We start from the raw sequence: 24,311 nt of genomic DNA, 5'->3' as shown, positions 1-24,311 counted from the left end.
TTTAGCCAGGGGAGTTTTAGGTTAGATGTTAGGAAGAACTTTTTTACTGAAAGGGTTGTGAGGCATTGGAACAGGCTGCCCAAGGAAGTGGTGGAGTCACCATCCCTGGAAGTCTTCAAAAGACGTTTAGATGTAGAGCTTAGGGATATGGTTTAGTGGGGACTGCTAGCGTTAGGTCAGAGGTTGGACTCGATGATCTTGAGGTCTCTTCCAACCTAGAAATTCTGTGAAATTGCTAATGCTCAGTCTCTTCCTGGACTTAGTGTCCCGTCATCCAAAACGCCCAGAATGTTTTTTACTCTGGTGGCAAATCTGAGGATGTAAACGCTGAGCTGTCTTCTATAACAGCCAAGCCACGGGCTGATAAACTTCAAAAGATGGTGTAATAAACAAAGGGGAAATAAAAGATGCTCCAGGTTTCAAGTTTTGCACTGTCTTTTGATAGTAATTAAAAGGACATTATTAAAATCCTAATCATCACTAAAATAATGTCCAATTTGAACTCTCTTCACAGAATTTTAACCCATACATTTATATAATTCCAAGGACCTGAAATCCCTGAAAAACTTTGCTGACTTTATTGACTTCTTATGAGAAAACTGCCCACTCTGCAGGGCTCCTGGTTTCCAAATGCTTCCTGAGCACTCTGAGCACCTCTCTGCTGATTCCCCCCAGCTTCCAAAGCCTCCCGAGGGCCAGGTTTCCTCTTACTCAGCTCAGAGTCTTTGCAGCGAGGCCCTCAGGAACAGCAGCCACTGTAAGGCAAAACGTCCACAGAACTTAGCAGAGGCATAGATATGGTGGCCTCAGGTATCGCTTCCAAACTGGCCTCAGAAGAAAGCACGGGAGTATATGGAGCATAGCTGATAAACAGCCAGTTACAAGATATATTTGAATTATTCAAATAACTTTTTTTTTTTTTTTCCTGATTAGAAATAGGTGTTTGTACTTGGATCCTGGTTTATCTTTAATTAAATACCACTTAAACCCACGTTAAGTCACCATGCTCTCTTCAACAGATTGCAGATTGAGCCAGCTCTATGCTTCCTACAAAGGACCGTTCACGCTCTGAAAGCAAATACCATTTTATATGATTGCTGGATAAAGAGTGAGTTTAAAACTAATCAAGCATAACTCACATCTTACTTAAAAGTCAACAAACAAACTTGAGCAAATGGTACCAAATGTTTGGCAGATAAATATTTCCACCCGTTTCCACCACCCAGAGTCCAATCACGGTTGGAAAACCAGCAAAAAAAAAAAAAAAAAAAAAAAAAAACATTTCCCATCTTGGGCACAGGTAAACAAGCGGTTGGTTTGCAAAAGTTAAATGTGGCGGTGACACAGCACAAACCACCTGAAGGGGAAAAAAGCGAGCGCTGCAGCACTCACCACATCCTGGGGAAGGGGGGTGAAGTTTCAAGAGAAATGGTGAAACTTACTCAAAACTCCCCACTACGTGGTACAGAAGATAAATAAAGAGAGAGGTCATCCACCACCTTTGCTGCAAAAAACGTTGAGAAATTTAGGGGAGAAAGGGTTGGGGCCCTTTGTTTTCTGTTTCGTGGTTGAAGACATCAGCGAACAAGTGTGAAAAAAGCTGCAGCTAAGAGTTGCACTACGTGCTGAACATCAACCCCAATCTCTGTTACACTTCGGCATTTAAGAAAAAAAAAACTCTGAGGACTTTCAAATTCTCTGTAGGTGAAGAGAGAGTTTGTTGGATGGTTTTGGGTTGTTGTTTTAAATGACATTTTTTCCAGCAGACATCCAACTTCAATAAATGCTCCTTTTCATAGTGAAAATAACCCAGTGCAGCCTCTCCTGCGAAAATATTTTTCCCCTGGCACAACCTGGTCTCATTCCTAACCTCAGACAGTCTGACTAATTTGAGAACAATGAGCCACTTCTCTTGATTAGAAGGTGGAAAACATGAAAAGAATTTTTTCTCTAAAAATTGGTTTTCTACAGCTGCCCTTCATAACGCATAAAGAAATACAAAAATAGGGTCATTTTGTGCTACTTCCTTTCTGTAATTTTATTGAGTGTTAATCTACATGATTAATACAAAGTTACTCCACTCTATGAAGAGACTTTACAGTAGAAATTTCCCTGAGACACGTTATGTAACTGACAGGATCACACACTTCTCTCTTCCACTTATAATCAGAGGGTGATGTCGATTCGTCTCCTTCTGAGAAACAGAGCAGAATCATCTTCCTTTCCCTCCCTCCTCCCCACCAGTTTAATACATGGAATAAAACAGGTTTTTTCAAAATGTATTCCAAAAGATTTGTCTGCTCAGAATAGAAGGTAATTTGCTTGATTTTCACAGACACCACCTGCAATGTCTTGTGGAGTCTGGTACCTGATCTACAACCCAATTTGCTAAGACAAAATTCTTCTTTACCATCGAACTTGGGCTCAGTTCACTTGGGAATTACACAAGACAGCCCTCAGCTCATAGCAGTACTCTAGTTATTAGCTTATTTCGTATAAGCCCATGGAGTGGCTGAACTAAAAATCCAACTGGATCTGCAGAGATGCTGTATTGTTGATGGCAGCAGCTGTAGACCAGGTCTGAATTTCCTCCTGACAATGGGAAAAGTGTGTAATGCTTATGCAAGACCTGTGAAGCTAGAAAAGGCTTCTCTTCTCCCACAAGTACTCTGCAATAATTATTACAAGACCGCAGTTTTCATTATACAATTTTTTAAAATAATCATTTAAAATAATCACTTACAAACAGAGCACAGCTGTGATATCTTATTCAAAAATAACACTTTGATCATTGCATAGCTGTTTTCTGAATTTTACAAAACTCTAATTCCACCAAGATTCCCGTAAGAAAAGCTGAGAATAAAGTCCTGGTTGCAATCACTGGAAATTCCCATGCTCCTGTAGCCTCATCTCCTGCCTGTGGCATCACTAATAGTAACACAGAAAAATTTTGTGTCTGAAAACCTCCAGAACATGCTAAAAATTTGGAAGGACTGGAAAAATAATACACTTTTTGGCAGGCTGATAAAAAGTAGTGCAATCTTAATTACTAGTTTTCAGAGACTGCTCACCGCTTTTAACATCAGGTTTTTGTACATACTTACATGAACTGAAATAAACTGTAAAAAGAAAGGATAAATCAGAGATGGAGTCTGTTATCCCAGCACTTAACTGTTAGTGTTAATGTTATACTTAGATTTCTACTTTAGAAATTATCAAAATCGGTTTTACGGGAGCATTAACCACTGGCAGAGAAGCAGATGACCGTGCAATGAAGAGCATGCTTTTGCTTTAAAGAATCCCTTGGAACTGTTTAAATTAAAGAGCAGCAGTAAGTAGGGAGCATCCCTACTGCACTCTGCATTGCGCTGACCGTCTTCTCTGCTCTCCTGATAAAATCTCTGCAGCAAGTCTGGCATGAACAACAGCCATGGTCAGGAAGTACTTTTACCTATATTCCCTTCCACAAAAGCAGGAGAGAATAAAAACAGGAGCCACCAAGATCTGAAGGCGTAAATTTCTGCAAATTATTCACGAACTGTATCATTATTTCAGATTTTTTTTTCAATCATCTTTAGATCTGTGCTTACCTAATCATGGGAACATGTAATTTACCATAAATTACCGTAGGCCGTCAGCTGATTAGTCTAAGCACCTAACCTGACATCCCTTATTGCTTAACTCAAATGTAATCCTATTCTAACATAAATAAGACAAACAAATGCCAACAAACTGACCTCGCACTTATTTGCAACTAACTCGTCTTTCCCCACCTGTTCTGTGCCCATGATTTTACTCCAAGTGAAGCCTCTGGATAATTTCATGGCGTTAAATAAGAGCAGGATGAAACCCTCAATCATTTGGACAGCACTCTTGTGGGTTATCATTTTTTTTGCCACCAAATCTCACAGCTGCCAAGGGCAGGAAGGGCTGAGGTTCCTGTGGATCAGTAACTGCAACTGAAGACCCTCTCCGGCTTTCAGGATGCAAGATTAGAAGTAACCAAAAAGTAACCACACACTGACTGCTCCAAAGATCTTAGTCCAGCAGGGTGGCAGAGCCTGAAAGGGAATGCCGCCTGTAAATGTTCTGGGTAGGCAGTTCACAAGGAAGTTTTAGCCTAGAAAACTAGTTGTACATTAAAAAACAAGGAAGAAACCTTCAAAACCAAAGATAAGAAATCCTTCCTCTCCCTTTTCATATACTTCCCTCGTACAACCTGTATTTAACAATGGTTTACATTGTATTCTCTACAGTAATTTCCTTTCTGGAAGGTAGTGATTTGGGACTTGGACTTTGGGATTTTTGTTGTAATTATTGTTTCACAAACAGCGAGCTGGCACTCTGAGTAGTCTGTCACCTGGCAGAATTTTTAAAAATGCGTGCCATACGCCAAAGCATTTGCTATACAATAAGACATTTGAACGATATTAGAGAAATAAGTTAGCCTTTCTGTATACATATTCAATACAGTAATAAAAAAACCCTGCTGTTCTGAGTCTTTCCCTGCTTTTTCCTATATGGCAGTAATTTTGCAGAGAAAAACATGCAGACTCCTGTAAACATTTTCAAATTCCTGAAAAAAAAAGGGAGGGCAGAAACATTCCAACTTTATTTCTACATTCTGTCTTTTCCTGTACTTGAAGCTCTTCTCTGCCTTCATACAGGACAAATGTGCTCATGGTTTGGGAAGGGAGTGGAAGAAACACTTTATATCATCTGAGCTGTTCGTTCCACTCACACCCAGACCCCTCCATACACTTTTTCCAAAATGGAATTTTTATTTGGCTCAAGGAATTATTATTTGGCTGCTGCAATTCAACACATTGCTAAAAAGTGCTACTGTATCATCACATTCTTACGTTCAACACTTGCGGCTCAGCATTTGTCGGCAAATAACTTTGATTTTCTTAATAATCACTGTTAAAAGTATTTGCTTTTGTCTTTGGAATGCAGAAAGCCAGCACTGATCACGTATCCGCTATAAGCAGAAGAAAGTTTCACAGTCCAGGAAGCTGTCATAGCTGACAAAATTGGTTTCAGCTGTACAGCTGAGGAACTTGGCATGTTTTATTTACATTTAGCTGTGCACGACTGTGAAGGTTTCAGATCTGCATGGCTTCTGGAACTTTAATTAAACTTTGCTCTTGAAGAATCCTCTTGTCGGATGGTTCTCTGTACTTTCATGATTTTGCCCTGTAGTAAAAATCTTCCTTTTGTCTTTTTTTTTTTTTTTCCCCAACTTATTTACCTGTATCTGTACGTCTCTCTCAAGGATGACAAACTAACTTTGCTAGGGCGGTGATCTCTGCGAGATGCAGCCTTCCTCATGCCTTAGTGAAGGCTGCTGCTCGGAAAGACTGGCCAAGCGAGCCTCACCCACCACGATCATCAGCTTTCAAACCAGCTGGCCAGATTTTGTACCGTCTTGACTTGATTCCCAGCTGTTCTCACAGCCTCGCAAACCTTGCAGTAATGCTCGTCCCAGAAAGATGTGACGTGGACCTCGTACTTGTTCCGCCAGGCGAAATACCTCCTGTAGCTAGGCTTGTTTTTATCGAGGAATTTCAGGTAGGTGGCCAGCAGCCTGGGGCTGGGGAAGTCATCGACGTGGATGAAGGAGTTGGCGGGGATGAAGCGCTCGTAGTTGGCCCTGCGGGGGCCGAGGACGACGGGCACAGCGCTGGCGGCGAAGGCGTTCCTCCAGAGCTTCTCGGTGATATAGTCGGTGTGCTGCGAGTTCTCGAAGGCCAGGTAGAACTTGTAGGCCGACACCGTCTTCACCACGCTGCCCTCCACCAGCGCCAGCCCCTGCGCCCCGTACACGTCGATGGCCAGGTGCTCCTTCAGCTGCTGGTAGTAGCGCACCCGGGCGTGCTCCTCGTTCCAGTTGCTGATCACCCACGCCACCAGCCTCGTCTTGCGGGGCAGCGCGAAGGGCCGGGGCTGGGGCAGCGCGTGGAGGTACCCGTAGGGCACGAAGACATCCGAGTCCCTGCGGTAGGACATGGTCCAGTTGAAGACGCCGCCCAGACCCTGCAAGCCGGGCGAGTGCGAGGGCGACTCGAAGTTCATCCACACCCAGAGCTGGCGCTGGGGGCGAGGCGGGGGCCCTCGGGGCAGCCCCTGGGCTCCGTGCAGGGCCAGGTCGCGGTGGTGGAAGAGCACGGCCCTGGCCTCGCCCAGCCGCCCGCGGTCGGCGCTGAGGCGGCAGCCCGACACGTTGTAGCGCCGCCGGCAGTCCGTGAGGCGCCGGGGGCGGCCGAAGGGCTCCCACCACAGCAGCACGGTCACCTCGTCCCCCGCCCGGCCCGTCGTCGGGACCCGGCGGGGTTGAGGCTGCCGCAGGCAGGCGAACAAAGCGAGGGCGGCCCCCAGCAGCCCGGCCGCCAGCGCCCAGCGCCGCCGCCACAGCCGCCGCCATCTCCTGGGGCAGCTGCGGCGGGGGCACGGCTCCATCGCCCGCTGGGGAGCCGCGGGGCCGCCCAGCGCATGCTGCTGCTGCTGCTGGTAGTGCTGGCACTGCTGCTGCTGCTGCAGCTGCTGTTACTGCTGTTACTGCTGTTACTGCTGTTACTGCTGTTATTGCTGCTGCCTCCCCTCAGCGCCCAGCCCCTGCCCCGCCGCCGCCCCTCCCGGCCATGCCGGCCCGCTCCCGCCCACAGCAGCCGGCCCTGCCCCGTGAGGAGAGCGGAGCCCCCCCGAAGCTCGCTGTTCCTATTTCTTCATCATTTTGGGGGGTTGGGGTCGGCAGAAAGGGCTCTCCCCCACGGCCCGGGCCCGCTGGTTCCCGGGGAGTCCTTGGGAAGAAGAAGGGGACGGGGGGGTCTCTTTTTGAGCCGTCACGGTTCCGAGGGTGAGGTCGAGCAAAGTCGTGAATAAATCGGTTACTGAGCAAAAAGGGGGAAAAATAAAGGAAGAGACGGCAGCCACAGCAGGTTGACTTCCTGCCAAGTCATCAAACGGTTTCAAGCACCTCTAAAAGGTCTAGCAAGTTGGGAAAGTATATATATATATGTATGTATGTATGTATATATATATATATGTATATATTACATATATATGTATGTATGTATATTATATATATATTTATATATTATGTAGTCACTTTAATTCTTTTTAGGACTACATATGTTTTCATCTACTTTTTAAATCTCACTGCTATTTAAAAAACTCCATGGTGACGCTTTTCCCAGCTCTGCTTCACACAAAAAAGTGTGAAAAACTTGATCAGATAGGCCCGAGATGTTTTCCCCAGTCATTTGTTTCAGCGAACCACGATTTCATTGATTCACACAGCTCAGAGCATCTTTGTACAGAGCTGGAGGCTCTGCATTTTTGTATATTTTTGTATATGCATTTTTGTACCCACAGCTATAGATTCAAGGACCTCTTGTATACATCCACTGAGGACAGCAAAGGTACACAGGGCATAGAGTCTCACCGACAATTTGGGTAGCAGCACAGTGTTTCCATAGCACATAGGTCACGACTCTGCGACTCGTCTCTGTGTTAGAAAAGAAAGCAATTCAAGCCCATTTATGCCCAAAAATACAGAATGGTTGCAGTTGAGATTGCTGTTAGGTTAGCAACTAGGTTGTGCATGTCCATAAACTTATTAATTGTACATGAAAACACTTGCAGACTTCCATTGTCCATGATCTAAGCACTCAAACAAACAAAGAAAAAAAAAAAAAACAACAGCTGTGGTTACAGTAAGCATTTTATTGTCTCTGCTGTAACACCCAGTGCTGGCTGGAAGGGATTTCTGGAGGTCACTACTCCACCCTCAGAGGATCCACCTCCTCAGGGTGGAGTAGTCCACCTCAGGTGTGGTCCACCTGCTCAGAGGAGGACCACTGCCAGCACCAGCTACGTTGTTTACATAGGTGCTGGCTTGACTAGCAGCAACAAGTTGAAAATACTCAAGAACAGAGACTCCACAACACCTTTGGCAGCCTGTCCTAGTGCTGCGCAACCCTCTCAGTGAAGAATTTTTTCCTGCTGTTCAACACTGAACCTCCCAACCTGTAATTTCTGGCTGTTAAGGCCCCTTGTTATATCCAAGGACCGAACAGCTCCATCATCTTCATAACACCTTTAGGCAGCTAGTTGTTGGCTGCTATTAAATCATCCCTTTGCCTCCTTTCCACAAGACTAAACAAAGTCCACCTCCCTCAACCTCAGTTATGTGCTGTAGGACCCCTCATCATCTCGGTAGCCTTCCACTGGACCTTCTCCATATTCTCAACTTTGAACCTCGAACTGGGAGGCTGGAAAGTGGACACAATATACCAGGTGTCCCCTCACCAGTGCTGAGTGCAGGGGGACAACTACTTTCTTCAACCCGCTGCACATACACCAGATGTTGCCCAGCATATGGCTTGCTTTCCTTTCAAGGAGGGCTCACTGTTGGCTCACATTTTACTCGCTGTTCACCTGGTCCCTCACAGTGTGGTTGTTTATCAGCCAGTCAGTTCCCAGCCTGTACCAGTGCACGGGGCTTTTCTGTTGTACACACAGAACTTCGTACTTCTCCTTGCTGAATTCCCCAACATTTCTGCTGGCTCAGTCCAAGCTTCTCCAGTCCTCTCTGAAGTTGTTCAAACCAGCATGACAATCCCCTTTTCTAATTTAGTATTGTCTTCAATATAGTGTGCTAGCCAACAGCAGCAAAATAAAACAATAATGCAATAAACATAGGACCTGCCTTGACAAACAATGCTGATTTTAGTCACAAAATGGGGATCTGGGAAATTTTTTTTACCACAGTTAAAAACTGTAAGCATGTAGAAATGCAATGCTAACAGACCCAAATCCTCTGAGTGCATGAGCTGTACTTGAAATCAGCTCATGAAAGCAGTCCAGAACCCATCCAATACAATGAACGCTACCTAAAACGAGCACAATCCCTTGCCTGCGTTAAAGAAAGATTCAAAGTGGTCAACAACTCCACTGTAAATAATTTAGTTTCATTAGCTGCTTCTGCAGATAATGTGAGAAATTTGGGACCCATAAAAATCAGTGGGAGAGCTCAACTGACTTTTGTGGAATTATGATTCGCCCAATAAATTTGATTGTATGAGCCGCAATGGCAGCTGTTTTCCTCCAAGAACATAAATTTGATCTGGGTTTGGAGGAAGCTGAACCAGATCGTACTTGTCTAATCAAGTTTTCATTTCTGGTTTTGCAGATTTGTTGGTAAGCCGTTCCAGTTCCACAGCCCAGGCAAGTAGATTCTATTGATCATGCCAGGCCCAGTCCTGCACGTAGTGAAGTCAGCAACAATGTTGTCTTTCATTCCGGTTTATGAGATGTTTCAGGACAACTCATCAGGGAAGTTCTTGTAAGACAAGCAGCAACAACTTTGAAAAAACAACAAAAAACAAGCAAAAGGAAACATGACTGTGTCCCTTATACCCTTTCTTTCACAAATTGCACCTCAACCAGAGCTAGGAACGTGGGGACTAGAGCAGCACTTTTCTTTACAAAATTTCTTTTTCATAAAGAGAGGGTTTTTTTCAAGCAGCTTTTTTCACTCTGGCTTGGGAAACACACCCACTGCCGCTGATGGGAAGTACAACATGATGAAGACCGAGTAGCATTACCAGATGCCTGCAGATATCCCAGAGGGAACAGACCTGATCTTGCCTGCTTTTGGAGGTCAACCAGCCCAGGCTGTCACTCTGTGGCCCAAAGACCACACAGACTTCTTGGTACTCTATACGCAAATGGGAGATCCATGGCTGAACCACTCGGTGGAAACAGCAGTAAGCTCCACTGTTGCTGATAGACAGGAATTTAAAAAAAAATGCCGTCTGTTAGTAATGAGGCTGTTGCAAAATAATAAAAAAAATAAAAAACATTTTGCTTATTTGAAGGCTAAATGTTTGCAGTTTCTAACAGCAGTTAATGTTTTTGCCTAGAGCTTCCCAGCTGGCTTCCTCTTGTACTCTGACTCACCGTTTTGTCACACATGAGCAGTATTTAGGCCTAGGAGACTCTTTGAAGTTATTTGTCGACTGTCTTGAAAACATGGTTTAAAAGGTGCCAAAGGATGCTTTATCTTCAGCCACAGCTATCAAGTCAGATGTTCTATCAACCAGGGAAACCCCATGCAGGTGGTCTTTTATCCTAAAAGAATGTCACCAGCTACAAGGAGAGACAGAAACTACCTGGTACCAAAATGACACTTAAGAATGACTTTGAAATCTCTTATCATAAGCAGTCCCTGTAGTTTCGATGCAAGCTTCTGCCAGGTAAGACCCTAAATCCTGTGTGAAAAAGAGCAATACAAGTTCTGTTCTGTATAAATTGCATGCTGTATTTTAGTATACAAATTAAATGCCTGTAGTTTGATTAACTAATGTTTCACGCTGGGGATTATGATCTTTCTGCTTGGAAGTTTAAAATTCTGAAATATGACTGGAGATAAAAGATCCAGTTGAAAGCTGCTGCCTGCCTCGTTGGATGAGCAGCTTCCGAACAGACGAGCCCACATGACTGCACACGCAGCAAATGCGATGTTAAAATATTCTGCCTGGCTATACAGATCCATTTGTGACTGAGCAGCGCTGCGCTAAAACGATGTGAAGTTGACGTTTCCAGGACAAGGCACGGGCACAACCAGATGTGCTGTGCACACCCTGGAGGAAGGATCCACTGCAGCATGCACCTTTGTCGTTCACCAGCATAGATCAGAACCAAAATCGGAGCAGAAAACTTTCCTGCCCAAACTAGATGATCCTCAGATAATTTGACATGTGTGTGTGTGTGCCAGCAGGCTGGAGTTTGGCTCTGTGGGTATTTGTTAGCAGTTATCATGGATTTTGATCTGTCTTGTTTTCTGAAGTACTGGGCTGCATCGTAAGCAGCACCCGTGGCAGGGGCAGTGACTTGCAGCCATCCGTACAGAGCAGGCAAACCCCTGCTCCCAGGGGACTGCTCTGATGCTCTCACTTTGCCCAGAGAGCATCCCACAGGCCTGAGTGCAAGGGTTTGTGGTACAGCTTTTCTTCACACATCTCTAAACCTCAGGCACTGAAGCAACGTTGCAGTCCAGGAGACAAGCCTTGCTCAAGTTTGAAGTAATCTCCTAAAACTCTCAGTTTCAGGGCCCTCGACACCAGGAGCTTTAATATGTTGATCCCTCCTACTGTGCCTCATTACTTGATAGTGCAGACATAGCTGCTGAAAGATGTCAGTGCTTGAACTGACTCAAGATGTGGAAGCAATGCTAGCTGTTGTCTTTCAAAACAGCAGTGTTTAGTTTGAAAAAAGAAATAAAAAACAAGAGAAAAGTGTAGCTGAACAGCTAGAGAGTAAAAAATGACTGTGATAAAATATGAGTGCAGTTAGACTAGTGGAAATCCAGTTTTATTAAATATTATATTATAAATATTAAAGTCATATTAATAGTATTGCTATGACATTATTATGTTGCTTAGTTTGGTTCAAATGAAAGATGAGAGGCATTAAAATAAATTATAATTATAATAGAAATAACAAAATATTCAGCAGAAGAGACCTAAAAGACATTTCTCCATTGTACAAAGTTGCATGAAAAGGAAGCAAAGGCATCAATGAATTTCACAAATCTGTTTTTGTTGTAGCAAAACTGAGCTAGTGCAGAAATCTGTGATGAACCCAGAAAGCATTTTCATTTGGCAAGTTTTAAAATAAGATCACAAAGAAAATAATGACTAAGAATGAGCAAACAGGCGGAGGAGGCTTGAATTAAAATGAAGCAAGGAGCAGCAGGGAGATGCAGCAAAGTTAATCAAAGCCTCTGTCTGATAACCCAGCGCTTCTGAAACATCATTGTGTGCTTCATGATCAAATTTGCATCTGAAAACTAAGAATAATGTTTTCAAAAGCTGCAAATCCTCTCGTGCCTCAGGTGCAATTTTCAGTGCCAATAGTTTTATTGTTTTATTATTTAGAAGTCAAATAGAAATGCTGAAAATTGTTACCTTTAAGCCAACTAAGTTTTTTTTTTTTTTTTTTTTTCTCCTTATCACTGATACCAAAATAAAACCAATTTTTTAGTATTTGAAAAGACTTCCAGGCAATCAAAAAACAAACATCCCTTTTCATTCACAGATAACCATAAAAAAGCCAACAAACAGAAAGTCTAGTTTCATAAAGTTGTCACTGAGACTCTTTTTTCTTAACAATACTCAGATATTGATAATATCTGAGTAAGAATATAACATTTCTGAATAAGAAAATGTTATTTTCTTAACAATATTCAGATCCTTCATCAGAATCTCAGAGTCCCACAAACAAATCCCACCTCCACCTCTTAGGATCACATGAATGTCTTAAGAGTGACATGAATTATCAGTTTGAGCTGGCACTGGAAAGAAAGAACTTTTCAACTCTGATCTTTAATTACCCATCAGTTAATTTTTTTCACTGTACAAAACAGTTTCCTCCTTCAAAAAGACAGTAGCACTCAATATCTTATTGCAGGATGGACGTCTGGAAAGATTTCTGACAATGAAAACTGTAGCGTGCAAAGTATTACTAATTTGGAAAAGAATGTGCTACAGTTATTTTATAAATACGGCATAGACTGATCATTAATTTAGATTGCTAAATGTGAAGACATCATGCTCACCAGCCTCGTTTGACTGTGGGTCATCATCTCCCTCCCCGGTTATTTCTAATTATAGCTCTGCCCAGGTTGGCCAGCCTCACGGCAATCGTTACTGTGGAGTCCTTCTATTATCACAGCACTTCAGAAACAATCATGGATCCTTTTAGGTTCTGTACAAACAGAGCTTTTGCCTCACTTTTTGAGATGGATCTCATCTCTTCCTAGCGGTTCTTAGACCTCAAAGAGCCTAAGCACTCCCAGCTGCTGGAAAGCAGCTTGTCCAGCAGGATGCCAACTCCACCAAGCTGCTTTCCAGCCTGTGAACCTCCAGCCTGTCGCAGTGCAGAGGATTATTCCTCCCCAAGTGCAGGATGGGGCATTTCTCTGGGTTGCAGTTCATGAAGTTCTTCTGTGCCCAGTTCTGCAGCCCATTGAGTTCCTTTGGAATAGCTGCACGCCCATCTGGTGTGTCAAACACTCTTCTTCATTTTGTACTCTCCATAAGCTTGCTGAGGGTGAACTCCATCCCATTGCCCAGGTCCCTGATGAAGATGTTAAACAGAGTCAACCCCTGGGCTTCTCAGTTAGTGACTCTTCTCCAGCTGGACTTCATGCTCCTCATCCCAACCTTGGGATCCTGGCTGTTCAGGCAGTTTTCAGTCCACCTCCTTACCCGTTCATATAACCTGTAACTTCATCAGTGTGTCTGCGAGGATGTTGGAGTGGAGAGTGTCAAGAAGCTTTGTTAAAGTCAAAGAAAACAACACACCACCTGCTCTCCCCTTGCCCATCACACAAATCATCTCATTGCAGAAGGGTATTGGGGTTGTCAAGCACAATTTCCCCTTTGTAAATCCTTGCTGGCTACTCCCAGCCACCCTCTGTCCTTGGTATGTTTGGAAATGACTTCCAAAATTATTTGCTTCATCATCTCCCCAGGGAGTGAGGGAAAGCTAACCAGGCAGTAGGTGCCTGAACCTTCTTCCATCCCTTCCCGAAGAGTGGAGTGCCATTTCCTTCTGCCAGTCCTCTGGTACCTCCCCCACTCACCCATGACCTTTTGAAGCTCTCTTTTGTCCTGCTTTTGTACAGTACCTTGAGGGATCTAGGACTGTTTCTGAAGTTCTGTGACAATACAATAAACATATACACAAATTCTGTAATAATACAATAAATACAAACTAAAGATCATTTGGTATTACCTCACAGTAATGACAGTTACAAGTGAGAGTTAAGTTAAGGTTATTTCAGGTTCCATGCTGCCTCTGTCGTTCTTTAACACGATGACAACTCTTCCATAAATAGAGACATCACAGGCTTATTTATGTTAACATTTTATTAAATCAAGCTAGAAATTGAATCACAAACTCTTGGCCTAGAACTGCTGGGTTTATGAATAGATCCAGCATAAGGAATGTTAAGGCATCTCTTCGACTATATATTACGATCTTCTGCTGGAACTTACAATCACTCTGCAATAGAGAAACCTATAAAAATGTCAAATTTCACAGCAGTACATTTTTGTCATCAGAAGCATTCTGTAATTTTTGGATTGTGACACCTTCACTAACTGAAATATGGATCAGTTTTGGCTACAACAGGTAAAAAAGCAGCGTGAAGCTATGAATAGAAATAACTATAAAGAGAAAATAATTCCCTATCCAACCAGGACTATCTTCAAAATCTTATAAATAAAGATCTACATTTCCATACATGGTCATTTTAATGTTTGACACATCAAAACAGACTTGGAAGACTAATTTGTGCTAGTAAATAATTTACGGGCAAAAGGGGATAATTTTTAAGGTGCAAGTATCTCCAGAGCTCAGATCAAGACAGTAAGAAAGAGGTGCTGATATAAAACTCATGCAGCTAGCTGTATTTTTAAACCACTACCCCCTGAGAACATGACAAGTAGCTTCACCTAATGGCCAATATGCTGAGTTTGTATATTTTGCAACCTTATGGCACTAATAATATTCTTCTTATAAAGCTAATGAACTCTATTTCCTTGGGGTTGGAAGCTCTCACTTCCCACTGCAAAGTTAACACATTCCAGCAAAAGAGAGAAGATGGGCACATGGAGAAGACAGCTGAAAGCAACCAGCTCGTAAGGAATAGATCCATTCCACAAAAGCCACATTCCAGCGACTGCAAAGATAGAAATATGTGCCCCAGAGCACCAACTGCAAATGGCAATTTGCTATGCAAAAGCAGGCAAATGTGAAAATGCCTGAAATGGTTCCTAGATCAATCTCCTTTCAGGAGACGTGATGGAGGAGGGCTTTTCCAAGCATTAAGGCTGAATGTGAAGGGGAAGTAAGGTTCATTACCTACATCACCACCCATTCACAGGAAAGAAGTGATTATTCCCCACATTTGCAGAAGGTTTCAGAATATTAAATGAGGTGACTCAACACAGCAATCCTAAACAGGTTTCTTCTGCAAAGATTTCAAGTCTGCTGGCTGCTTAATAAAGATGCCCAGCTGTGTGATTACTCTAAGGCCCTATAGGTGAGTTGATGGAAAAATAACTTTGAACAAAATAGATCTGCAGTCCAGTGAGATATCTATGAATTACCAAATCATATTATCCTGCAACTTTAAAGTGAGGTGTTACAGCGAAAAGTTTTTTATTGTTGACTCTTACTTCTCATTGCTGCATGCCTTGAGTAGAACTGAGGCTGTAAGAGCAAACCATTTCTGTTCTGGGATGCTGGTTTCAGGCCTCCGATGGAGAAATTCTTTTTCAGACTCCAAATTCCTTCCAGAGCCACTGTTAATAATTTGTTAAAACAATCCTGTTACAACTTGTTCTAGATGAATGTAACATTTAGAAGACAGTCCCTTTGGTCAGTACGGTACAAATAGGGAGAACACTGTAATCATCCTCCATAATTAATGAAAACCAGATTGACATCTTCAGAGAGGAATTTGGATTGCTAAAGGTGTACGTTGCTCGTTAGTGCCTGTGGAACAGCTTAGGACTACTAGGCTAACTGAAGCAAGATGTAGCTGATCTATAATGTATAAGAAACAGCAGTAATACTTTAAGTGCAACCAGTCTGGTTTATTGGTCATACTGGAATACTAAACGGCCTCATAAAAACAATAGCAGGGGAAAAAAACAAAACAAAACAACAACAAAAAAAAGCTAGTTTATTTTGTAGAAAGGTTACAATTTACCAGTCATCTAATTTTTGTAAAACAGTAAGCTTATGAATCATCTGAACCGTGTAAATCAGTAACCCTCCAACCTGACAGTTGTTTTTTAATCAAAGCCCTGGCCACTTGTGGAACATCTCTAATTCTCTAGATGCATACTAATGAAAAAGGAACTAGGCTCTTGCTGAGTAATTTGCACGCTGACACCTAATTGACCTTTTTATACATAGCATTATTACGGTAAGCATAGCTTGTAACAACTGTGCTCTACATACCATTATACACGGAACTTCTTATACACAGATTTTATACATTCCCCTGACAAATATTTTTTGGTGGTTCTGTTTTATCTGAAGTACTTTAAGCCTCTGTAACATGCATTTCATTGTGAGAATATCCAGAAATCATGAGAGTGTATTTTGTAGCATCCACTCATGTGATCAAATTGAAGCCTTCCTCTTTTGATCCACTGGCAGATGAATGCAGTCCAAAATAGGTGTGTTAAGCTCTTAGTAACATCAGACACAGGAACAGATCAAGCAAACCAATGTTAACATCTGCAGCTCAGCTACTTGCCCAGATCCCCTTTACAGAAACTGGGCACAGAACAGGCACTTACAGAGCATCACTCATGCAGAGGTAGGTATCTAGGACAAGAATTATATTTTCAAAATGTCTTTTTTTTTCTCCATTTACTATAAACAGAGCTTACATAAGTAGTTCATTTGCCTGTGTGCTGTAATTGCCTAAGGAGCCTAACCAGAGAAATGCAGTTGCATGTTCAGATGGTCTTTAAACTTGACAGAATACCGGTTACATCACCTAACTTTTGTACATTTTCATCTGTGATTCCAATTGTTTGAAATTCACTTTGAGTAAATCTACACTTGGGTCTTCATCCCACAAAAGACAAGACAGATATTTTTTTTTCCAAAATTTTCCAGATTTGGAAATAAAGGCTAAATTACCCTTGCCACATTTGTGGAGGGTGTAATGATTAAGAAAGACAACAGCGGGCCTATTGCAACAAAACACAGCTTAGTATAACCAAGGAACAGGTTTACTCTGTAGAAAAGAATGTGGGGCTACAGAACAGGAATCATGTATTATGGAGCAAAAGATGAATTATGTATTATATATTCAAAAGATGAAATACATATAATTCACATGTTATGGATTTAGGAGTAACAGTTGGCAAATAGTTCAACATCCCTGGCTTATGTTAGCTCTAGATTTTAGTAGAGAAGTAAATTAAAATAAGTAGATGATTCTCTCCAGGATACTAGTGATACAAATACTGAAATAACGTGATCAGATTTGTAATTTACATTTTAAAAGGGGAGGCAAAACAATTGGTCAGAGTTCTTAAAGAGCTAAAAACAAGTTAAGTGCTAGACATAACACTCACATGGAGAGATGTTGAGACTCTAAACTGCTTAAGCTATCAAATACTGACTGCAAGCAACTTTCATTATAGTGTATATATAACTTCTCTCGAAGAAGATCCTGGATACTAAAAAAAGGACTATCAACAAAGGACCCAACAAAGGCAAGGAGCTGAACTGTACCAATCACAATTATTCATATAATCACAGAATGGTTTGGGTTGGAAGGGATCTTAAAGCCCACCCAGTTCCAACCCCCTGCCATGGGCAGGGACACCTCCCACCAGCCCAGGCTGCCCAAAGCCCCATCCAGCCTGGCCTTGAGCACCTCCAGGGATGGGGCATCCACAGCTTCTCTGGGCAGCCTGTGCCAGGGCCTCACCACCCTCTGAGGGACGAACTTCTTCCTTACATCTAATCTAAATCTCTCCTCTTTTAGTTTAAATCCATTAGTCCTTGCCCTATCACTACACCCCTGGACAAGAAGTCCTTCTACTAGGCCTCAGTCAACTTCCACCACACTGAAGCCTACAGTATCCCCAAAAACCAAGGTTTTGCAGTCCCCTTAATTCATGTGTATGTTTGTGGGTTTTTTTTTTTTTTTTTTTTGCTTCAAGAGGATACAGAATCACAGAATACCCCTTGCAGGCAGTTGCCAAGGGCTTTTTCAGCAGGACGGTTCTTAAAAGCCCTACCAAAACTTGAGGAGAGGCTGTGTCCTGACAGAAATATATTTGCAAGCATACAGCTAGAGAAATGTTTTCTTCAAAGAAGTGAAAATACACAATATATGTAAATCCTAACTCTGCTCAAAAGAGGTATAATTTGGCTTCATTTAACAGTCACCTTTTCTACTTGTGTAGCCTGCAGTGAAACGTAGCGCTATTAATTAGGCATGAGTTTTTAACATGCCAGCCACTAGAACAAACTAATGAGGGAAGCTGCAAGAACCAGCTTTATTCAGCAGGCTCTGCAGAGAGGCACCTCCTGAGGTACAGCAGCTTGACCAGTACAGACAGTCAGACCTTGCAGTCAAACAGATCAGCTGTCCTATCCTTAAACATTGCAAATTTCTGAAAAATAAATTTCTACAATTAGATGAATAGTTCTATGGCTGCAAGAGAAAACCACCACAATGTAAGTTATATCCCACGTGGGTCACATGGCTTTATACTCATTTCTGCATCACAACTAGCAAATGAGCTCGGACTAGGGTTGTTTACATGGAAAATATTTAAAATTTATATTAAAGTGGAGAATCTAATTGATCTTTGTTAAATTGCTCCATCATTAGGCTCTTTTTGTTAAAAAATGCTAATTATTTTTATTCTGATTTTCTAATTTTTACCTCCAGTTCTCAGAATTAAGTTTCTTATCTACACCAAACACCTTGTTCCCTCTTAGACTTCCATTTCCTCATTTGCCTACTATAGTCAAGTAGTTCCATAACCTTCAAACTGCCTGAACAGACTGATTTTCTAATTGCCTTCACTGTTTTCCTGTCCTTTATCTAACCTTATTCATTCTTACCTCAACTTCTTCTTTTCAACACCAACTTCAGAACTGGATGAAGTATTCTAATAACTACAGCACCTCTTTCAAAGAAGGATGTAATAAACCTCCCTAGCACTTGGTATTTGCTTCTGTTTTATTAAACTGATAGATCAAATGGAATTACATGTTCTCAATAATTATGTTCCCAATAATTTCAGGCTAAAAAATAGTAAAGACTATATGCAATTCTTCTGTTTCTAAATGTTCCCCAGATCATTACATGAATGTTCTAGGCTGGTTTTTTTGTTGTTGTTGTTTTTGTTGTTGTTGTTTGGTTGGTTGGTTGTTTTTTTGGTGGGGTTGTTTGTTATAATCAGTAATTTTCCTGCAGTTCTCAAAATGTCTTCTGTTCCATTTGCCCTGACGAACACTTTTCATTTGCTCGTAAAGAGGATTACCTGCAGCTGGATGTTTAATGTGGTATTCTTCTTTCTGTAAATAAAGCTCTTCTTGAAGGATTTCTTTAACTCTCCTAGATGGCTCAACATACACAAATTTCTTCCCTGTTAGCAAAACACATTACAAAAGAACCAGTTATTTTACCCATGTCTCCCACCCCAATCTCTATGTTTTGCTGAATGTAATTTCATCCTGTCCCGTTCTACTTTATCTTTCACACACCTTATGACAAATTTACAGACGTGATAGGGTTCAGACATGCTGGGACCCACAAGGGATTCCTCACAGTGGGTACCTAAAGGGGAGCACTGCAGGATTCAGAGGGAGGTGAAATCCATGGCAGTGAGCCCAGGCAACTGCCAGGCACCTGGGAGAAGGGACGATGGGGTCCCTCCCATGAGCAGCCCAAGCTGGAGCAGAGTGCTTCCAGGGGGAAATGAAGGAAGCCCCCAAGATGTCCTTGCTGAAGGGGACGCCTCACAACATGTTACTCCTAAAAAAAGGCAGTGCCCAGTGGTGCAGCCCTACATGAAGCCACCACGGAGGCAGCCTGGGGAGGGATGCGACGCTTTCCTTCCCCATCCCCACCCTCCAAAGCTTTCTGGGGACCCATGACGGGGCAGGACCCCTGAGGAAGAAGCCGGAGCCCACCCCCGTGGTGCCCAGAGAGCCGGGGAGGGGACCCTGAGGCGGGGAAGGGGCAGAGAAGCGGCTGCCCGGGTGCGGTGCGCAGTGAGGCGAGCCGGGGGCCGCCGCGCTCACAGGGCTGCCCGCTTCTCGCCGCCTCGCCGCGGCCATCGCTGCCCGTGTCCTCGGCTTCCCCCGCCGGCTGCTGGCCGCTCGCCGCCCTCATGGCCACCGTGCCCGGCCGGCTGCGAGCCGCGCGGCTCCGTTGCCACAGGAGCGGGGACGGGCGGGGACGGGCGGGCTGCGCCCCGCCAGCGGCTGCCCGGCGCCATCTTGTGGCTGCCCTAGGGGCGATGTTCTGTACCAGGCTGTGCCGCCTCTTTCTGCCTTCTGTCAGCGCCGGGGTGTTTTGCCCCTTCCACTTTGACCTAAAAAAAAGACCTTTGGCCTTTTACCTCTGGTTCTCTTTAGTAAAAAAAAATAACGGATGAGCCCCCGGTGCAAAGGCGTCCCGGGGTCGCTGTGTGGGGACCTAGGGTTGCCTCATGCCGCCATGGGGCACAGGGCAGGCTACAGTAAATGGTTTATCATTAAACATCACTCATGTGGGGCAGTCAGCGTTACATGTTGGTATGCACATGCATCACTAGTGCTTTGTGTCCCTAGAAAGTGTTGCCACTACCCTAACTTTTAAAAGGATGTCACATTTTATGTCAGTCTTCAGACTGAGACTGATATAGATGGAAGGATCCAGCTTGACCAGATCGACTTACAGGAGCATTTGCTTGATTTTAATAGCACTTTTTGTAATATAAGGCACCTTGAAACTTTGATAGGACTGAGGTGGCATTTTGACTCCACTCATCCTGCTGTTGTGCATGGTATGAAGAAGAGCATCTTGCAGGTACCACAGCAAGCAGAGTGCTACCAGATAGCAGCAGATGAGCACACCAGCAAGCTGTCCCACTCACCCAGCAGAGATTTGCCCTGTGACAGCTTCCTTGAAGCCAAAACTTGGCATACAAGGAGTGAGAATCTGTAAGATACAAGCCACATCTAGTTAAACCAATGCACAATGTAATCTGTCTTCCCTTAATGTGTTTCAAAGTGTATATTGGTCACAGATATCCTGAAACCAAACTTTCAAAATACTAACCATTAAAAATTACTTTGTACAATTCACATTTCAAAGGAAGTTCTCTATTTTTTTTTTTTTAAACAGAAGCACAACACAGGGCAAGAAAGCCAGGGTGGTGGACATGCCCTCCAAAGATGCTTGATCAGAGGACCAAATAAATGCCTCAGAGGACAAAGGCTGACACATTCCAGCCTTGCTGCTGCTGCTACAAGTGTGCTTCAGACCTGTTAGTGGTGTCTGGAAGGAGCTTGGGATCACTCAGTAAGGTGTCTGCACAGGACAAGAGGTTTTCTTACAGCTGTCTTGCTGAGACCGTATTCCAGGTCTTACATTCATTTTCTAGTTCAATTTGATTAACAAAGAGAAGCAAGTTTCTCCACTCCTACATTATAAATGGGAAAGTTGAAGCTCTAACACCGCATGCCTTTACCATGGGAAATCCTGTAGTATGCTAATTCCTGTGCAATACACTGCTTACCAACCAACCTCCACCAACTTCAGTTTGGTTAAGCCATGGCAGTCAAATCTGAGTTTGGGATCCAAAAGGTTTGACAGATTTGACTGGCTAGAATTAGCAATACTAGCTTTAAATAATTAGGCACAATAACATGTTGCCTGTTCATCCTCAAAAGTTGAGGTTCCTATGAATAATTCTTTTGATTTATGAACAGGCAATCACATTGATTATTGAGATTTCAATTAAAAATACGACAATAAAATACGTAGGGTTGACAGTTTTATTTTATAATAGGCCTTACAACAGATCACAGCATTTTGTGTACCACCCAAATAAGTTACATTCATACTGAGCTTTCATGCAATTTCTTAAAAAATTAAATTTCTGAAAAAATAATTTTCTCTTGAGCTGTAATAAATTTTGTATAACCAAGCCTGAATTCTTTCACAGAAATAGTCCAGTTTTCCCTCTTGCTTTGACATTGTTTTGGACCAATTACAAAAGTCCCTTCAAATTTGCACTAATTAAACAGACTCACTGAAATCACTGAGATTTTCTGAATACCTCGATAACAGAAATAACATTTCAAAGTATGAGGGAAAGCACTGAGTTGATTTGCAGGAAGTAACCTGGCTGAAGAACACCCAAGTCTCTGAACTGAAAGCCTTGTTGCGAAGGGACAGACCACCACTAACAAGCATGCAGAACGCTGCGTGACAGACAAGAGGTAGGAAAACCCACACCCACGAGTTTAACCACAACTTTTAAGGAGTCACAGCATTTATGCAGTCTTCTACTATTTCAAAAAGGTAGTGATATACGTCAGTCCTCCTGGCGATGTCGAGGGCAGTTTCATCCAGATTATTTTTCAGGTCTGCTTTCACGTAGCGATTCATCAGCAAAAGTTCCAGGGTTTCTCTGCTGTTTTTGTTCCCCGCGGCGATATGCAGTGGTGTCAGCAAGCCGTTTGTCTGGGCGTTGATGTCTGCGCCCTGCTGAAGCAAGAACGAGGCCACTTTCGTGTTGTTCCACTTGCACGCGCTGTGCAGGGGCGTCCAGCCATCCACTGTCTGCGCGTGAACATCTGCCCCTTGGGCGACCAATTCCCGTGCCATGTCCAAGTGCCCGCTGTAGGCGGCTCGATGCAGAGGGGTGTACTGGTCTTCGTCACGAGCGTTAATGGGGGCCAGCTTTTCGGAAAGGAGCCTCCTCACTGTACTCAGCTATTGAAGTGAAACAGTAATTTATTAAGAAACTCAGCAAACAAGATGCATTGCTTCTGGTGTTCTACCCATCTTTAGATCTTTTAGGAAAAAGCAGTTTCTCTCACTCTCAGGACTACATAACACAAAATTTTAAAATGAAACCAGTTATGGTTACCTAAAATAAACAGATATCCAGCTCAGACTGGCACAAAAACACACAACCACGGTTTGCCCCACTTAGCTTTGGGCATTTAGCAGCAGTGCCTCAGACTTCCCCATTCACTGTGAAGAAACACAAGCCTCCACAAAACTATAGGTGGATCTTGTGCATATAACAAAGGCAATCAATGAAAATAAATGCACACATGGGTGTAATAAGGTACCCATCAGGAATCTCCACTTTATTCTTGGAAGTTAAGAACAAACTTAGCTAATTAGAAGTTAGTTATTACTGAAAAAATGAAGAACTTCTTATCCAAGAAAGAGATAGGAAAACAGTCACACATTCTCTGTACAAGTAGCTTTGAAGAAAATAAAGCTTCAAATATGCCCTCTCCACCCCAGTTAAAAGGCTTACCTGCCTTGAAGAAAGGGTCTGGCATGTTTTTGGTTTATACAAACTTAAAAACAGCGCTGTTATTTTAACTTTGAACTACAATCAAAGTGTTTCTTCTGCAAGCTAATTGACCCAGAAATATTTTAGCGTTTGTGGACTGAAAAGCAAGCTGCTTTTCAGACTGCCTTGCAAAACCTGGATCCAGGTAGTTCAGACAGATAAAGGAGCACACAGGGAAGTTTGGGATCGTGGAAGAAACTGTAGACGCCTATTCAGGCTAATATTCCTGTCAGTGATACACTGAATAAATGCCTTACCCGATTGTTTTCGGCTGCCCAGAGCAGCAGTTTCTCTGGATTTTTTTCCATCTTTTTTTCTTGCATTTCATACCATTCCTCGCTTCTCTCCTGCTCCTCATCTTCGTCATCCGACTGCCCCGACCAGCAGCTCTGCGTGCCCACGGGAATCAGGTGCCGGTGCGTTTCCAGCAGCTCCAGCTGGTTGAAGCTCTCCGTGTACTCAGCTAGCTCATCGCTGTCCTCGTCTCTTTCGTCGACATTTTTTTCAGCAGTATCCTTGCTTTTACTCATTTTTTTGTTAGCATCTGCAAGGAGCAGAGATATAATGAGGTTTATAACAAGTTATTCGTGCACTAGCTGAACTCCCCATTAATACTCATGCTACAAAACACCACATAATCCAATACCAGAAGTGACACCAGCTGCAGACTGCGTAGGACTAAGCACATATTTCATTACCTAAAGCCACAGGCATTTTATAAACACAACATTTGGGCGAAACGCTTCATTTTAAAGCAGAATTTCTGCTTCTCCCCACAGCCAGCACCACCCCAGCACCCCCCAGCTGCCGCCATTTACCCCTCACACCCCAGCCCTGCCTTCCAGGCACCACAACCCTCCAGGGACAGCCCGGGGAGGGCCCCAACACCCACCCCAACCCCTCGGAGGCTCGGTTGAACCCAGCAGGAACCCCCCCGACCGCCCCTGGCTCCCCCATCCCTACCCGAGCGCGGCGCCGCCGCCTCCCTCAGCGCACCCAGCCCCGCGGTCTCCCATCCACGCTCGCCCCCCGCCCGGCCCTGCTTAGCTTCCCCCACGCACCTGCCCCTCCCAGCACGGTCTCCCCAGGGGGCGGGGCTACGCGCCCACCTGCGCGAGGAACCCTTCCGGCCCGGCCGGCCAATCGCGCCGCCGAGCGAGCCGG

The 24,311-nt window shown here is 43.5% G+C and overlaps 3 protein-coding genes across 4 annotated transcripts; all 3 read right to left on the bottom strand.

Annotated features, from left to right (window-relative positions):
- Window positions 1-2,033: 2,033 nt before the first annotated feature.
- On the bottom strand, window positions 2,034-6,553 carry FUT4 (fucosyltransferase 4). Its single transcript, XM_082756485.1, has one exon. The coding sequence runs from the start codon at window positions 6,457-6,459 to the stop codon at window positions 5,392-5,394; it is 1,068 nt and encodes a 355-aa protein (XP_082612611.1). The 5' UTR covers window positions 6,460-6,553; the 3' UTR covers window positions 2,034-5,391.
- A 164-nt stretch (window positions 6,554-6,717) lies between these two features.
- LOC309873778 (uncharacterized protein C11orf97 homolog) lies at window positions 6,718-19,957 on the bottom strand (the record flags this gene model as incomplete). Its single annotated transcript, XM_082751496.1, has 4 exons — window positions 6,718-6,890; window positions 15,252-15,377; window positions 19,104-19,208; window positions 19,867-19,957. 4 exons carry the CDS (start codon window positions 19,955-19,957, stop codon window positions 6,718-6,720), a joined length of 495 nt encoding a protein of 164 aa, XP_082607622.1.
- A 1,641-nt stretch (window positions 19,958-21,598) lies between these two features.
- Window positions 21,599-24,304, bottom strand: ANKRD49 (ankyrin repeat domain 49). 2 transcript variants are annotated; one of them, XM_082760749.1, is made up of 3 exons: window positions 24,209-24,304; window positions 23,405-23,691; window positions 21,599-22,549 (listed from the first exon to the last, which is right to left on the bottom strand). In XM_082760749.1, exons 2-3 carry the CDS (start codon window positions 23,675-23,677, stop codon window positions 22,091-22,093), a joined length of 732 nt encoding a protein of 243 aa, XP_082616875.1. In that variant the 5' UTR covers window positions 23,678-23,691; window positions 24,209-24,304; the 3' UTR covers window positions 21,599-22,090. The 2 variants fall into 2 exon arrangements, with proteins under 2 accessions (XP_082616875.1, XP_082616874.1); XM_082760748.1 differs by lacking the exon at window positions 24,209-24,304 and adding an exon at window positions 24,111-24,151.
- Between the last annotated feature and the right edge of the window lie 7 nt (window positions 24,305-24,311).

Source organism: Aythya marila, assembly GCF_965140915.1.
Source record: "Aythya marila genome assembly, chromosome: 1".
In the NCBI taxonomy this organism is placed as follows: domain Eukaryota; kingdom Metazoa; phylum Chordata; class Aves; order Anseriformes; family Anatidae; genus Aythya; species Aythya marila.
This window is presented reverse-complemented; position numbering and strand designations above follow the sequence as displayed.

What these genes read in the sequence shown, in the direction of transcription:
- FUT4 (XM_082756485.1), bottom strand. Translation starts at nt 6,459, where the DNA reads ATGGAGCCGTGCCCCCGCCGCAGCTGCCCCAGGAGATGGCGGCGGCTG.
- ANKRD49 (XM_082760749.1), bottom strand. Translation starts at nt 23,677, where the DNA reads ATGAGTAAAAGCAAGGATACTGCTGAAAAAAATGTCGACGAAAGAGAC. An exon ending in GGGCAGCCGAAAACAATCGG is followed by an intron (nt 22,550 to 23,404) that starts GTAAGGCATTTA and finishes TCACTTCAATAG; the next exon opens with CTGAGTACAGTGAGGAGGCT.